This window comes from Cajanus cajan, chromosome 11 (genome assembly GCF_000230855.2).
Source record: "Cajanus cajan strain Asha chromosome 11, NIPB_CcT2T_4, whole genome shotgun sequence".
Taxonomy (NCBI): Eukaryota; Viridiplantae; Streptophyta; class Magnoliopsida; order Fabales; family Fabaceae; genus Cajanus; species Cajanus cajan.
Genome location: NC_138527.1, coordinates 36895477 through 36909627, shown reverse-complemented (window position 1 = coordinate 36909627; position 14151 = coordinate 36895477). Strand labels below are relative to the sequence as shown.

The window sequence follows — 14151 nt, the reverse complement described above, 5'->3', positions numbered from 1 at the left end:
TTTTTTGATAGTTATTTTGTATCTCCGAGTGTTTTCTCTCTAACTGCATGATTCAAGTTTTATTATCACTCTTGTGAAATTTAGTAGTGATACACAACTCGGTAAAGAAAAAATAAAACTTTTACAAATTAATTTATGCATTAACTAATTTTAGTTTATAGAAAAATTTATTTTATTTTTCTTTCTCATTTTTCTTTTCTTTAAGTTTTTTTTTGAGAAATTTACTTAATAAGACCCATAGAAATGTATAATATCAATAGCTTTGAAGAAAGAGGTTTTGAACCTTGATCCATATTACTGGTTTACAAATGTCAATCAAGCTAAGTTATCTGATATGAGGCAAGGCAAATGTGAGTGCTTTCAACTCTTTTTTTTCGTCAATCAGTTATGTAGGTGGTCATTCATACATACATATACCAAGGCAATTAGAAAATAATAGAAGAGGATTAATATACGTGGAAGATAACTTTTCTTAAACTTGAATGGAATGGTCTGTCTCAATGAGGTTTAGTTGCTTGACTTGTCTCTTGCTACTTGGCAGCATTCCTTATAATTTTTGCTAAAAACCATTAGCAAGAATTTTAAGTTTCTCATCATTTCAAATTGTAAGTTACCATCATGTTTAAAAATCTATTGGAATTGATTGGGATCACATGGTTAATAGCACCACTATCAAAGTACCATTATCACATGGTTAATAACACCACTATCAAAGTCATTAAAGGGTCTCTCTGACTGAGTTTGGGGAAGTCATAAAGCCATTGTTGTCATGGACGCTGGACCTCTCATGTTTGTTTTCTTCTAGTTGTCGATGTCCCATATAAGATTTTTTTCAAAAGAGTTATGATATTTTTTATCTCATAAAGTTTCTAATTTTAATTTTATATTTTTTAAAATAACTAAAATTTGATTTTTTCACCGGAAGAAAATATTAGCCGTTCTAACTAAAATTTGAATAATATACAATAACACAATCTATTATTTTTTAAAATTGAAATTGAAAACAAAATTTAGAAATTTTGTAAAACTAAAACCACTGCCAAGTGCCAATCCTAACCCTCTATAAACAAAGTGAATCTCCCACCCTCCATACCTCTTCTCCTCTCTCTCCTTCAGCGTTCTAGGTTAGTTTATGATTTATCTGCATAATTTTTTTTGTCATTGTTATTGCTAAAAATAATACTTTCTTCTTTCTTTTTACATCACACTTTAATTTGTTTGGTTAATGGTAATGTATTTTATTCTCTATCGTCTCGATTTTCGATTTTAACTCAATTTAACATAACTTGAATTGATGCATGTATTCTAAAAAAAATTCAAGCAAAAGCATTGATTTCCGAAAGCAAATATTGGTGATTTCTAGTTTTGTTATCATCACTAGAAAAACCTTCTTAGTATATATTGTATTTATATGACAAAAAAAAAGTGTTTATATGATACGAGACTTAATTTGAGATATTAACTACTACATTTTGAGTTAATAAATAATAATTTTATTTAAAATGATATAATATTATATTGATTATTTATTTTGAGTTAATAAACCTTCTTGATATATATTGTATTTATCTGATAAAGACAAACTGTTAATAAAGTAACCTTGTAATTTTGGCAACTATTAGGAGGTATTCCACTCTAAGAACCAAGTTTAAATTATCATAGTAACTTACCAAAATAATAAACACAGTTTAAAATTTTAAAATAGAAATATATTCATAATCTTTCATAAAATTTTCATGTAATTTATCAAAATAAACATAAATCCTAAAAAGATAGAAAAAAATGACTATAATAATTATTTTAACCACTCCAACAAGGTAATATAAATGTAACTAATTAAAATACAAATATTATCAAATAGTTACAATCATATCCATAACTAGCATGAATATTTATTTTCTAGATATACAAAAGTTTCTATCACACAATGACAGAAACATTTAAGTAAAGCAAAAAGATAGAAAAGAGGATGGATGCTCCATAAAGTATTTGAAAAAAATATATATTAAAAAGGAATGAAAAAAAGGTAAAAACTAATCATAGAAAAAAGAAGATAAAAAAATAGAAAGAGATTAAATGATAAAAAAAGGTATATGAACTTTTAAAAAGTGGTTAAAATAATAACAACGAGACACTTTTAGAAAAATAAAAATAAAAAGGCAAATAAAAAGTAAAAGATTAAAATAAAAAAAATATTAAACCTTATTTTTGTAGGATAACAGTATAATATTAAGTTGAATTGTACTGTTTTAAAAGTTTCTAAATTTAATTTTTATATTTTTAAATACCTAAATTTTGATTTTTGTACAGGAAGAAAAATATTAACCGTAATAACTAACATTTGAATAGATTACAAATACACGATCAATTTTAAAACTGAAAACGGAAAATCAAAATTAGATATTTTGTTAAAAAAAACCAACCAAGTGCCAACCTAACCCTTTATAAACAGAGGGAACTCCCTCCTTTCTCCACCTCCTCTTTTCTCCTTCAACATTGTAGGTTCGTTTTTCTGCTTAATTTCAATTATTGTTATCGCTGAAAATAATACTTTCTTTCTTGCTTTTAATTCCGTAATTAAATTCATTTGGTTAATTATTAATAATAATTACGTCTTTTATTTTCTCCATCCTCTTGATTTTTGATTTTTTCTCAATTTAACATCAATAACTTGAATTGATGCATGTTTTCGATAAAATTTTTCAAGCAAAAGCATTGTTCTCTGAAAGTAAATATTGATGATTTTCAATTTCATTGTCATCGTTAAAAAAAAAACTTCTTGCTATATATTATAGTTATATGATACATATAAAGTATAAATTAAGTGTTTATATGATATGAGACTTTATTTGAGATATTGATTATTACCCTAAATCATAGGATATTTAATAATTTTTTATATATTTATAATTAATGCTTTCTTTACTACATGAATCTTGATTGTAATCGTTATAACTATCTTTACGGGTGTTCATGTTAAAATTATATTTAATATGTGATATGTTATAAAGTATATATGTCAATTCTTTTATGTTTGACCTGTTGCTATACTGTATAAAGAATATCAACCGGCCCAACATCAAAGAATTTATATATATGCTTTCTTACATATTATGCATTCAATATATTTTTGACACATACACTTGTAAGGATAGTTAGAGTGATTATTATGTCTAGATTTATGTAGTGAAGGAAACAATGATTATAAATATAGAAAAAATGATGAGATATTTTATGGTATAGATTAATAATCAATATACTATAAATGATGGGATATTGTATGATATAGAGTAATACTTTCTTCTTTCTTTTACCCCATCTTTAAATTTGTTTGGCTAATTATTAATAATAATTATATCTTTTATTTTCTCCGTCATCTTGATTTTCGATTTCTCCTCAATTTAACGTCAATAATTTGAATTGATGCATGTTTTCGGTAAAAATTTTCAAGCAAAAGCATTGTTCTTTGATAGCAAAACTTGATTATTTTCAGTTTCATTGTCATCATTAAAAAAACCTTCTTGCGATATATTATAGTTATATGATACATACAAAGTATAAACTAAGTGTTTATATGACATGAGACTTTATTTGAGATATTAACTATTGTCCTAAATCATAGAATATTTAATAATTTTTCATATTTATAATTAATGCTTCCATCGCTACATGAATCTTAACCGTAATCATTATGACTATCTTTACAAGTGTCCATATGAAAACTATATTGAATATGTGATATGTTACAAAGCATATATGTCAATTCTTTTATGTTGGTTGGACCTGTTGATATCTTATATAGAGAATATCAACAGGCTCAACATCAAAGAGTTTATATATATGTTTTCTTACATATTATGCATTCAATATTTTTTTTTTGACACATACACTTATAAGGATAGTTGGAGTGATTATTGTGTTTAGATTTATGTAGTGAAGGAAACAATGACTATAAATATAGAAAAAATGATGAGATATTTTATGGTATAGATTAATAATCAATATACTATAAACAATGGAATATTGTATGATATAGAGTAATCATACTTTCTTCTTTCTTTTTACTCCATCCTTAAATTTGTTTGGCTAATTATTAATAATAATTACTCTTTATTCTCTCCGTCCTCTTGGTTTTTTATTTTTCTTCAATTTAACATCAATAACTTGAATTGATGCATGTTTCTTGTAAAAATTTTCAACCAAAAGCATTGTTCTCCAAAAGCAAATCTTGATGATCTTCAGTTTTATTGTCATCATTAAAAAAATCATATTGTCATATATTATAATTATATGATACATATAAAGTATAAACTAAGTGTTTGTATGATATGAGATTTTATTTGAGATATTGACTATTATCCTAAATTATATAATATTTAATGATTTTTTCATATTTATAATTAATGTTTTCTTCACTATATGAATCTTGTTTGTAATCATTATAATTTTTTTTTATAGGTGTCTATGTCAAAACTATATAGAATATGTAATATGGTATAAAATATGTATATAAATTCTTTTATGTTGGACATGTTGGTATCCTTTATAGAGACTATCAATAGATCCAACATCAAAGAATTTATATATATACTTTCTTATATATTATACATTCAATATATTTTTTACACATATTTTAGTAAAGATAATTACAATAATTATTAGGTCCAGATTTATGTAATGAAGGAAACAATAAATATAAATATAAAAAAATATGAAATATTTTATGGTATAGAGTGATAATCAATATATTATAATATATTATAGTAGGTCTCATTTCAAAGGGAGGACGTTGACGATACATGATAATTGATAATCACAAACATCATAGAAGTTTTTTTAGTAATGATCTAAATAAAACTGGGAATCCTCATGAACTACCTTTTGACTATCTAGAATAGAAACTTTCATGTAGTTGTGAATTATTGCCAAATAAAATACTAGACCTTGCCTTGCACACCACAATTTGACCCTTTAGTCGTTGAAAACTTGTGACTTATTGTCACCCTATTGGATGTTTGAGTGAAATAAAAATTTATTACTTAGCGGTTCGGTAAATATGTATAAATTACATTATTAAAATAATTAATTATATAAATAATCAATTATTGTTATAATTGATTATAGTTATAATCAATTTTTGTTTAAATAGATTTGTTGAAAAGTAATTTTAAGATAATAAATCTTGTTTGGATAAAAAAATTATAAAAATAAGGTATGTACTTATTTATTTGTATTAATAATATTTTTTCATATTTTGCCATTAAATTTTTTTATACTATTATAAATTAAATGCATATAAATAATAAAAATGAGAGAAAGAAAAGTAAATATAGAGAAGTTACAATGATATAAAACTTTCTTTTATTGTAAATAGATAAAAATGAGATAAATTTATTTTTTTCACTTAAACTTAAAATTTGTCTTTTTAATCTTGTAATTTTAAAAAATTATTTTAATTTCTATGTCCAAATTTCATTAGAGAATCTATTAAATATTATCATACATAATTTACATATTAGTGTTATTATTAATAAAAATATCATGTTAATTTAGTCGATGTCTTAATTTATCATTGTCAATTATGTAATTGGTGGTCTCTAAGACTAAATTAAACAATATTTTTTAAAATTACATAAATTAAAGAAAAAAAATACACTCGTGCGTCTTTATTTTTCTAAAAGGACCTGTGCATCTTTGCTAAAACATCTTAAACTTACAAAAAATATTATATGAAAATCTCTTTATTATCCCTAAATTTTTTTTCCTTTTAAGAATTACAATAACAATAATATGCTTCAAATCTAAAACTTGGATATACTATTTTAACCTTTATAAGTTGGTAGAACTTAATGGTTCATTATCCGTATTTAATGATATACATTTACAGATCTAATTAATGATGTTTGTGAGTTATTTGCCAAATAATTTAAAACATAATAGGAGGACAAATAATATGAAAATATGAATTGTTCGGATGAATAAAAAAACACTATAAAAAACTAATATTTATTTTTTAAGAAATTAAAAAAAAATAAAAAGATAGATCTAAATTTTTAACATAGTCATAACAAATAAAAATAAAAAGAGAAAATTTCCGGTTCATCCCAGTCATAATGAGGGGAAACAATTTTTGTGTGGGTGTCAATTTATCCATTTTCCATTCCATTTTCATGCCACCAAACCACAAAAAATGTCTATTTAGTTTCCACTCTCTTTTAACTTCTTTCTTCTCATTCACTCCTTTCCAAATATTCAAAAATAACATAATATGTAAAGCTCACAGTAGAAACCTCACATTTGCAAATTGCAATGAATTGTGAATATTATTAATTGGTAAAGGTAAGCATGATGAAGAGTATACAATTTTTCATTGATTAAGACCGGTATAAGATTTGGTGAAAATTTTGAGCAAGAGTACCCTAAGGGTTAGGGGTATCAAAATACCTTAATATTTCAACTGAGGTTGACAAGCTAATGATGCCTTCCTCTAACGCCATCCCTACTTGATGAAAAGAGCAACTAAATTAACGGGAAAAATAATAATAAAGGACGTAAAAAACAATGAAGAATAAGAAATATCATGTTAAAAAATCACATAGTACATGGCACTAGGTGGTACATGGCGATAGGAATCTGGTAGATTATAGCATTATTCTCCCTCAAAAAAATGACTGATGAGGTATATATCTAGGTCAAGTGTAACACTCCTATGTTGGTGTAACCGCTTGTGTGTTTGGACGCTAGAAACTGTCACACACAAACCTCATCTAACCACCCTTTCAAACCAAGCAAAACTATGACTAAATGAGAACTATAATTGTGACAGTGTCACCAATTGTTGCAACTCTATTTCTTATTAAGGCTCTAAAAGACATGGTTTCCTAGCACTGAATGAGATGAGTCTCAAAGGCTTTGTATCAATTGTCATCAATTTAATTGGTCTAGCAGAGGAACCAAGGAACAATAATGACGTCCCTTTACCTTACATGCTGCCACAAAACAAGAAGCAGCAATCATCTGAATCTGCAGCAGAATCATCCAATTTTGTGGAGAATAATAGTGAGGATTGTTGGTGTTGTGTGTGCTTGTCGAGGCTAAAGGCCAAAGATGAAATCCGTGTGCTTCCTTGCTCTCACAAGTTCCATAAGATTTGTGTAAATAGATGGCTTAAGGGTCACCACAAAACGTGTCCACTGTGCCGTTTCTCAATGGGAGCAGAGGAGAAGTCTCATCGTGCAGAAATGTTCACTGAAGAAATGTTAATATGGTTTTCTTCTTTCCATGTAGCTGGTATGTAATGATCTCAAATTCACCAAGTGAATGAATCTATATAGTTTTCTACAACCAGAGCCTTGCTTTTTCAAGTTTTTGTTGATGCAAGGCTTATGAATCTGATTATTAGCAAATTGTTTTGAATTATGATCATCCATCCCCGAATATTTATTTGATAAGGAATTGCATAATATCCAACACCATGTCCATTCCTCCTGAGGCTTAAGAACTTCATTCTCATCAAACTTCTAAACCTTGGTATTTTTTATATATATAAAAAAAAAAAAAAAAAACTATTGTTGATGTGAGAGAAATCTTCAGAAGCGAATATTCTGCAATTCCATTCACTTCATGCTCACAGTTCAATTCAATCTCACAGTTCCTCAAAAGTTTCATCTAAAATCATCCAATAATTTGATATGCCTATCAGCCTATGTAAAGTGTAGTAATTTTGGATACCATATGTGATTTCCAACTCATTCGTGTGCTCAGGTTGTAAACTCACATGTCACTTGAGGCTGAACCAAAAGATATTTATAATTAGAAAAAACTGCTGCAACAACTAAAGCTTATGCAAACAAACCTGACCACATGATTTTTGGTACCAACCAGCCATCGATCTTTTGTTTACATTATTAGCAGATCCCAGTATAACATACTCATCATCAATGATCATCCCCTTAGCATGCACATAAAAGTCATAAATCGATGATATTTATAATGATCCAGAGACCTGACAAGAAAACTATATTCACAAACTATTATTGATCTGTGTCTACTGTCTACTATGTACGAGAAATATTTCAATAGTCAGGAAACAAATACAGAGACCTGTAATAAAGAAGAATAACTAAACAGTTGGATGAATAGCTAAAATATCCTCCATAGGTTTTAAGTTTGTTCAGTTAGTTCACAGTCCATTTTAGAATAATTTTGATGTGAAAAAAAAAAATACATGGTTGAATTTGGATTGATTTGAATACAATATCAAATTCAATTCCTATTATATCTTTGTTTTTAATTTAGTTAAAGGAGGTAAATAAATCTTATTTTATTATCTCTTTTACATATGGTTCAGAACTTAACTACAAGTTTCTTGCTTTAACTCAAGGATGTTTTACAATTTGAATTGATTTATTTTTAATCAATTTATCAATAAACTAAAGGCTAAAAATTTAATTACAAAATAATTATTAATTATCAATTTTTGAGACATTGTATAGGTCATGTCCAAATATATTTTAAAAAAAAAAAAAACTAAAAGTTTTTATGTATGAAACCTTTTGGGCAGAATGAACATGGGTAACATCAGAATCAGTAGATCAGAAGTTGGTAGATTTTTAGAACAACCTAATATAGAATGAAGTAAAAAATTTCCGTTGCCGGGAATCAAACCCGGGTCTCCTGGGTGAAAGCCAGATATCCTAACCGCTGGACGACAACGGATTTCTGATAGCACTGCGTTTTTTTTATTTATAACTAGTAAGCCAAATTTATGTGACCATCTGATCTGCAACTGCAAGGACATACATCAGTAACGTCTTTACCATAATTTTTTCTTTTTAAGTTACGAAATATAATATTAAAAGTAGTTAGCTAAATTATTAAAAAAAAACATTTATTTTTAATCTGATGTTTATATATTTTTATTTCAAATCATTATAACATAATGCCAATAATCATCTAATAATGTGACTTACAAAGATAATGTGATCGTTTTCTTCCTCGTTGAATAGATTCATATAATAACAATGTGACATTTAGTTAGGATTATTATTATTATTATTATTATTATAATATGAAACTATTTAAAACAATTTATAAGTGCTAAATGTTTTTTTTATTAAAAAAAAAAAGTGGTTTCATCTTACCTATTATAAGTATGTTTAGTTATCCGTTTCAATTTTCAAACACTTGTTTCAACTTTTCAATACATAAAATGTAAAAATAATAAGATATTTTGAACTTAACGTGTGTTACATTAAAGTGAACTTATACTCAAGCACATTATATCGTTGTAAAAATAATAAATAAATTTAGCACATGGTTAAGAATTGGTTTGAATGTAATATTAAATTTAATGCAATCGAATCCAATTATATTTTTTTCTTTTAATTTAGTTAAAGGAGGTAAATGAATAATGTTTTCTGATATCTTTTACAATCTTACGTAAAAATTAACTTTTGTATATAAAAGGGAAAAAAATATATAATAAAGAAAAACGAGACAGAACAATAGTTTTAAATGAATAAAAAAGATTAAATTGTGATTTTGATTTTTTTTATTTTAAAATAATGATATTTAGCCCCCTTGTTTTATAAAATACAAAACTTTAACTCTATTATCCACTTGACATTAGTTAATTATTAAATTTTGATAATTTATTACAACTTAAGTGACGTGATATTTAATAACATAATATATAAAGATAAAAATTAAAAAATAGCATACAAGAGATTATTATTTATGTTTATTTTTATGAGTGATTAATATTTATTTTATTGATAAAAATCTTATTTTCATAAAAGGATATATTATTAAATGTTACATCACTTAAATATACATAAATATTAAAATTTAACTATTAATAGATGTTAATTTAATGAAAAAAAATTAAAATGTCATATTTTTTAAATTAGAAGGACTAAATGTTCTATTTTAAAATAAAGAGACTAAAATTTAAGATTAATAAAAATAAAGAGACTAAAAGTGTAAGTTATCCAATAAAATACTAATAAACATATTAAAACAAATAAATGTTCCCTAAAAAATAATAATAAGATGTAATTTTGTTATTTTGATGATAGAATGATGAAAAATGATCAAGTAGTGTAATTTCATAAATATATAATTATATAAGTCTGTGTGAGAAGTTAATTTTATAAGAAGAAAATTATACATGTTTAAATAAATTTACGCCCAAATATATTTTCTTCGTAATTGGCCCAAAAATGTATTTTAATAATGATAAATCATTTTTTACGATTTTCAATTTTTTTTACTCAGGTTTTATGAGTTTTTGTGTTTGTAATCACCTTATCTAGATATTTTAACTCCCCATACAACCTAAATATATACTGGTAAGTTTTAATCTTTTGTTTCAAGTTTTAGTTATGTTTAAAATTTTCAAAATCTGAGTTATACTTAATTTGACAAGTGATACTGAATTTAGTTATTTTAAAATATAGATTTGGGTTTAAATTTTATGAGTAACAAAAATATATATATAATTAAAAGAAAACATTCCACTAAAAGTATTAGTCAAATTTTCGACAAAAATTATTTATCAACGAAATTCAATAAATATTTCATAGTTTGTAGTTATACATGGTTATATATATATTTCTTAATTTTTTTTTCTCAAGGATGTTTTACAATTTGAATTTGTTTATTTTTAATCAATTTATCGATACACTAAAGCTAACAGACTTTATGTATGGCACCTTTTAAGGTTGTTTTAAGTTTTAACATAATGAAAATGGGTAACATCAGAGCTCAGTAGATTATGAAAAGGAGACGCCTACTACTAGATTTTAATTCTTTATCAACATTTTATTGTTTACATTTGTAATATTAAAAAAATATATTATTTTATAATATTTTTTTAAAAAATGTCATTATAGATAGAGTAATGTTTTTATTTTAATATTATTCTTTTTAATTATTTCAAAATCAAAGTCTCATATCGAGTAAAAAAAATTTACATAAGTTATTTTGTAACATTTTTTTGAAAAATGTTACTATAAAAATCAAAGTCCCACATCAAGTAAAAAAAATATATTTTTCTTATCTCTAATTTTTATCCATAATTAAAGTCTCACATTGAATAAATTGATAACTCATAAAGAGTATATATAACCATATAACTAATTAAGAATGTCTTCTCCTAAAAAATAACTAAGAATTTCTAGGAGTTTAAGAGGTATAAAAATATAATAATTGATAGTAATATATCTAAATTAAAATTAGTTATTATTTTATAAATTAACAAAATATTAGCAACATCATTAAAATGTTACAAAAACACTGTTTTGCTAACATTTGAAAAATATTACCTATTTATATAAAAATATTATTAAAAGTCTTTAACAACATGGACTATATACAACATTTGATAATAAGTTGTTAAAGCAAATTAGTAACATTTATACATTAAAGCCTATTTATGTTATAGTGACGAAATAAAGAAAGTAACATGCAATTTGACCACAACAACTGAGACAAATTAACATTGGGTTATCTAGTCCAATCTTATAAAACTTAATACAAATCATATGGATAAGTTTGAATATAAACATGAACCCAATCTATGCACAACCCAATCACAAGGGAAAAGAATCACTCAGACCAGAAGAAGAGAACAAAAAGTGAAATAAACTTAAAAAATTCCGTTGCCGGGAATCGAACCCGGGTCCCCTGGGTGAAAGCCAGATATCCTAACCGCTGGACGACAACGGATTTTTGTTTGTACATAAGTTTTTTCATAAGGCACTTTTTAATCCATAAATTTAGCTTCTACTAATCAAATTTAAACGACCACGTAATCTACAAAGACATACATCAGTAACAAGGAAGAAACTCATTAATGTAAAGTGAAATCAACCAAAATTTATAATAGCATGTGTATTCAAAAGAATGTGTTGGAAGATTTAGATTCTCTCATAAAATATTTCTGTCTAATAAATTCTCAATATTTCTGTCTAATAAATTCTCAACTCTTGATTAGAAATAAAAAGATTTGAATAACAAAAATAGAAAGTATAAAATTTTGATGGTGGAGATTTCACATAAGAGAATTTAAGTGAAAATCTCATATAAGATGATCAATTTTCATATGTTATAAAATATGTTGTTACTTGTTAGCATTTATCTTCTCATACTTTACCAAGAACATCTTCAATAATTTTTAAATAAATAACTTATTTTATCTCTTTTAAATGAGTCTATACATGCTAAATCAATTTTAAGCGGCTCATTGAATTTTTATTTCGTTCAAATAAACTCACTGATCACATGGATTGCTTGAGGACTGAGTTGACATATGATCTTTGAAAGTCATCAAAGTCACATTTACTTGTATGCATGTTGAGATACAGTGATAGTAGAACGAGATAAATACATATAGTCCCTTTAACATTCATCCATATTTACACAATATGAGCTCAGTTAGCATCTGAAAATTATATATATATATATATATATCATATGTAAAAAATATTATTTTAAATGAAAAATAAAAAATAAAAAGAATCGTCCTACTCTATTATTAAATGGATGTTCACTTTTATTTACCTATGGCCATTTGTTGGTTCGAGTTTGTTTTTCATTCTTTATGACAACAACAGTAAAACTTGAAACTTGATGCAAACAACCGAAACTCCATATTACTAAATTGATCCTAACAAGTTATTATCTTGACGTTTAATTAATCGAAAGGATAAAAATCTTTATATAAAAATATTAAATACCAATTATGTCTAAAATTTAAACTCTAATAAATTGTTTTATTTTCGATTATATTATGTGTTTGTAGGGTTAAAAATGAGTGGGACTGTCACTGAATCGAAACTGATAATTAGCCGCCAAAAGTTATCATTTTTTTTTGGTAGTGTTTCATTCTTATACGAAATATGTGACGTCAAGACAATTATTTTTAAGAAAATAATTTCTTTTAATAAATAAAAATTATTTGTAAATAATGAATAAATATATTTTTATACCCATAATTTGTTGGAAAGTGATTGCTAAAATGAATACTGATTTATTATCACAATGAAGTGTATTTATACACATTACAATCTATAGAGCTAAATTGGCAAAAATCTAATTTAGCTCTTCTTTCAACTAACTTCTAACTAACCTGAATTAACTAACTTCCTAACACACCTCCTTAATTCAGGTTATCCATGTTTATGACTCCAAGTAGTTCTCTCATCATCTTAAATTTATGTCCACCAAGTGCTTTTGTAAGCACATCTCCTGCTTGCTGTTCTGTGCTGCAATATTGCAGTTCAATTTTCTTCTTCTCAACTTGATCTCGTATGTAGTGGAATTTGGTTTCAATGTGCTTTGTCCTCCCATGTGCAATAGGATTACTAGCTAAGTTGATAGCATATTTGTTGTCCACCTGAAGCTTCACAGTAGAGTTGAGCTTCACCTTCAAGTCCTTCAACAAGAATCTGATCCATGCTGCTTGACAAGCTGCTGAGGCAGCAGCTATGTACTCAGCCTCACATGATGATTGGGCTACCATTGATTGCTTCTTTGAACTCCAACTGATAGGTACTCCAAGGAACTTGAACAAGTACCCTGCAGTGCTTCTCCTGTCTTCTGCATCACCACTCCAATCACTTTCTGAGAAGCCAACCAACTCAACCTTTTGTTGATCATGTTTCTTTGGAAACAGTAAACCAAATTCCAGAGTTCCTCTTATGTATCTTAGGACTCTCTTAGCAGCAAGCAAATGTGAGAGTCTTGGATCACTCATAAATCTGCTGATCATTCCAACAGCAAATGAAATGTCTGGCCTGCTGTTGCACAAATACCTCAAACTCCCTACAATCTGCTTGAAAAGAGTTGGGTTAACCTGCTTTTCTTCTGAATTTGACACGAGCTTCAATCCAGTCTCCATTGGTGTCACTGCAGCATTACAGTTTAACATGTTAAATCTCTTCAACATCTCAGTAGCATACTTCTTTTGATGAAGTATCAGGCCAGCTTCAGTATCTCTAAATTCAAGTCCCAGGAAGTATGACATTCTTCCCAGGTCAGTCATTTCAAATTCCTGCATCATCTTCTTCTTTACTTCTTGAATCAATTTTTCATTGCTGCCAGTGATAAGTAAATCATCTACATATAGACAAATGATAACAACATTAT

The 14151-nt window shown here is 26.2% G+C and overlaps 1 protein-coding gene and 2 non-coding genes across 3 annotated transcripts; 1 reads left to right on the top strand and 2 right to left on the bottom strand.

Annotated features, from left to right (window-relative positions):
- The first annotated feature begins 6896 nt into the window (after positions 1 to 6896).
- Positions 6897 to 7298, top strand: LOC109799808 (RING/U-box superfamily protein). The gene has a single exon (XM_020360443.3). The coding sequence runs from the start codon at positions 6897 to 6899 to the stop codon at positions 7296 to 7298; it is 402 nt and encodes a 133-aa protein (XP_020216032.1).
- Positions 7299 to 8646: 1348 nt separating this feature from the next.
- On the bottom strand, positions 8647 to 8718 carry TRNAE-UUC (transfer RNA glutamic acid (anticodon UUC)). The gene has a single exon. It is a non-coding gene; the product is annotated as a tRNA-Glu (tRNA).
- A 2940-nt stretch (positions 8719 to 11658) lies between these two features.
- Positions 11659 to 11730, bottom strand: TRNAE-UUC (transfer RNA glutamic acid (anticodon UUC)). Its single transcript has one exon. It is a non-coding gene; the product is annotated as a tRNA-Glu (tRNA).
- Between the last annotated feature and the right edge of the window lie 2421 nt (positions 11731 to 14151).

Coding starts and splice junctions, on each gene's coding strand:
- LOC109799808 (XM_020360443.3), top strand. CDS start 6,897: ATGAGTCTCAAAGGCTTTGTATCAATTGTCATCAATTTAATTGGTCTA.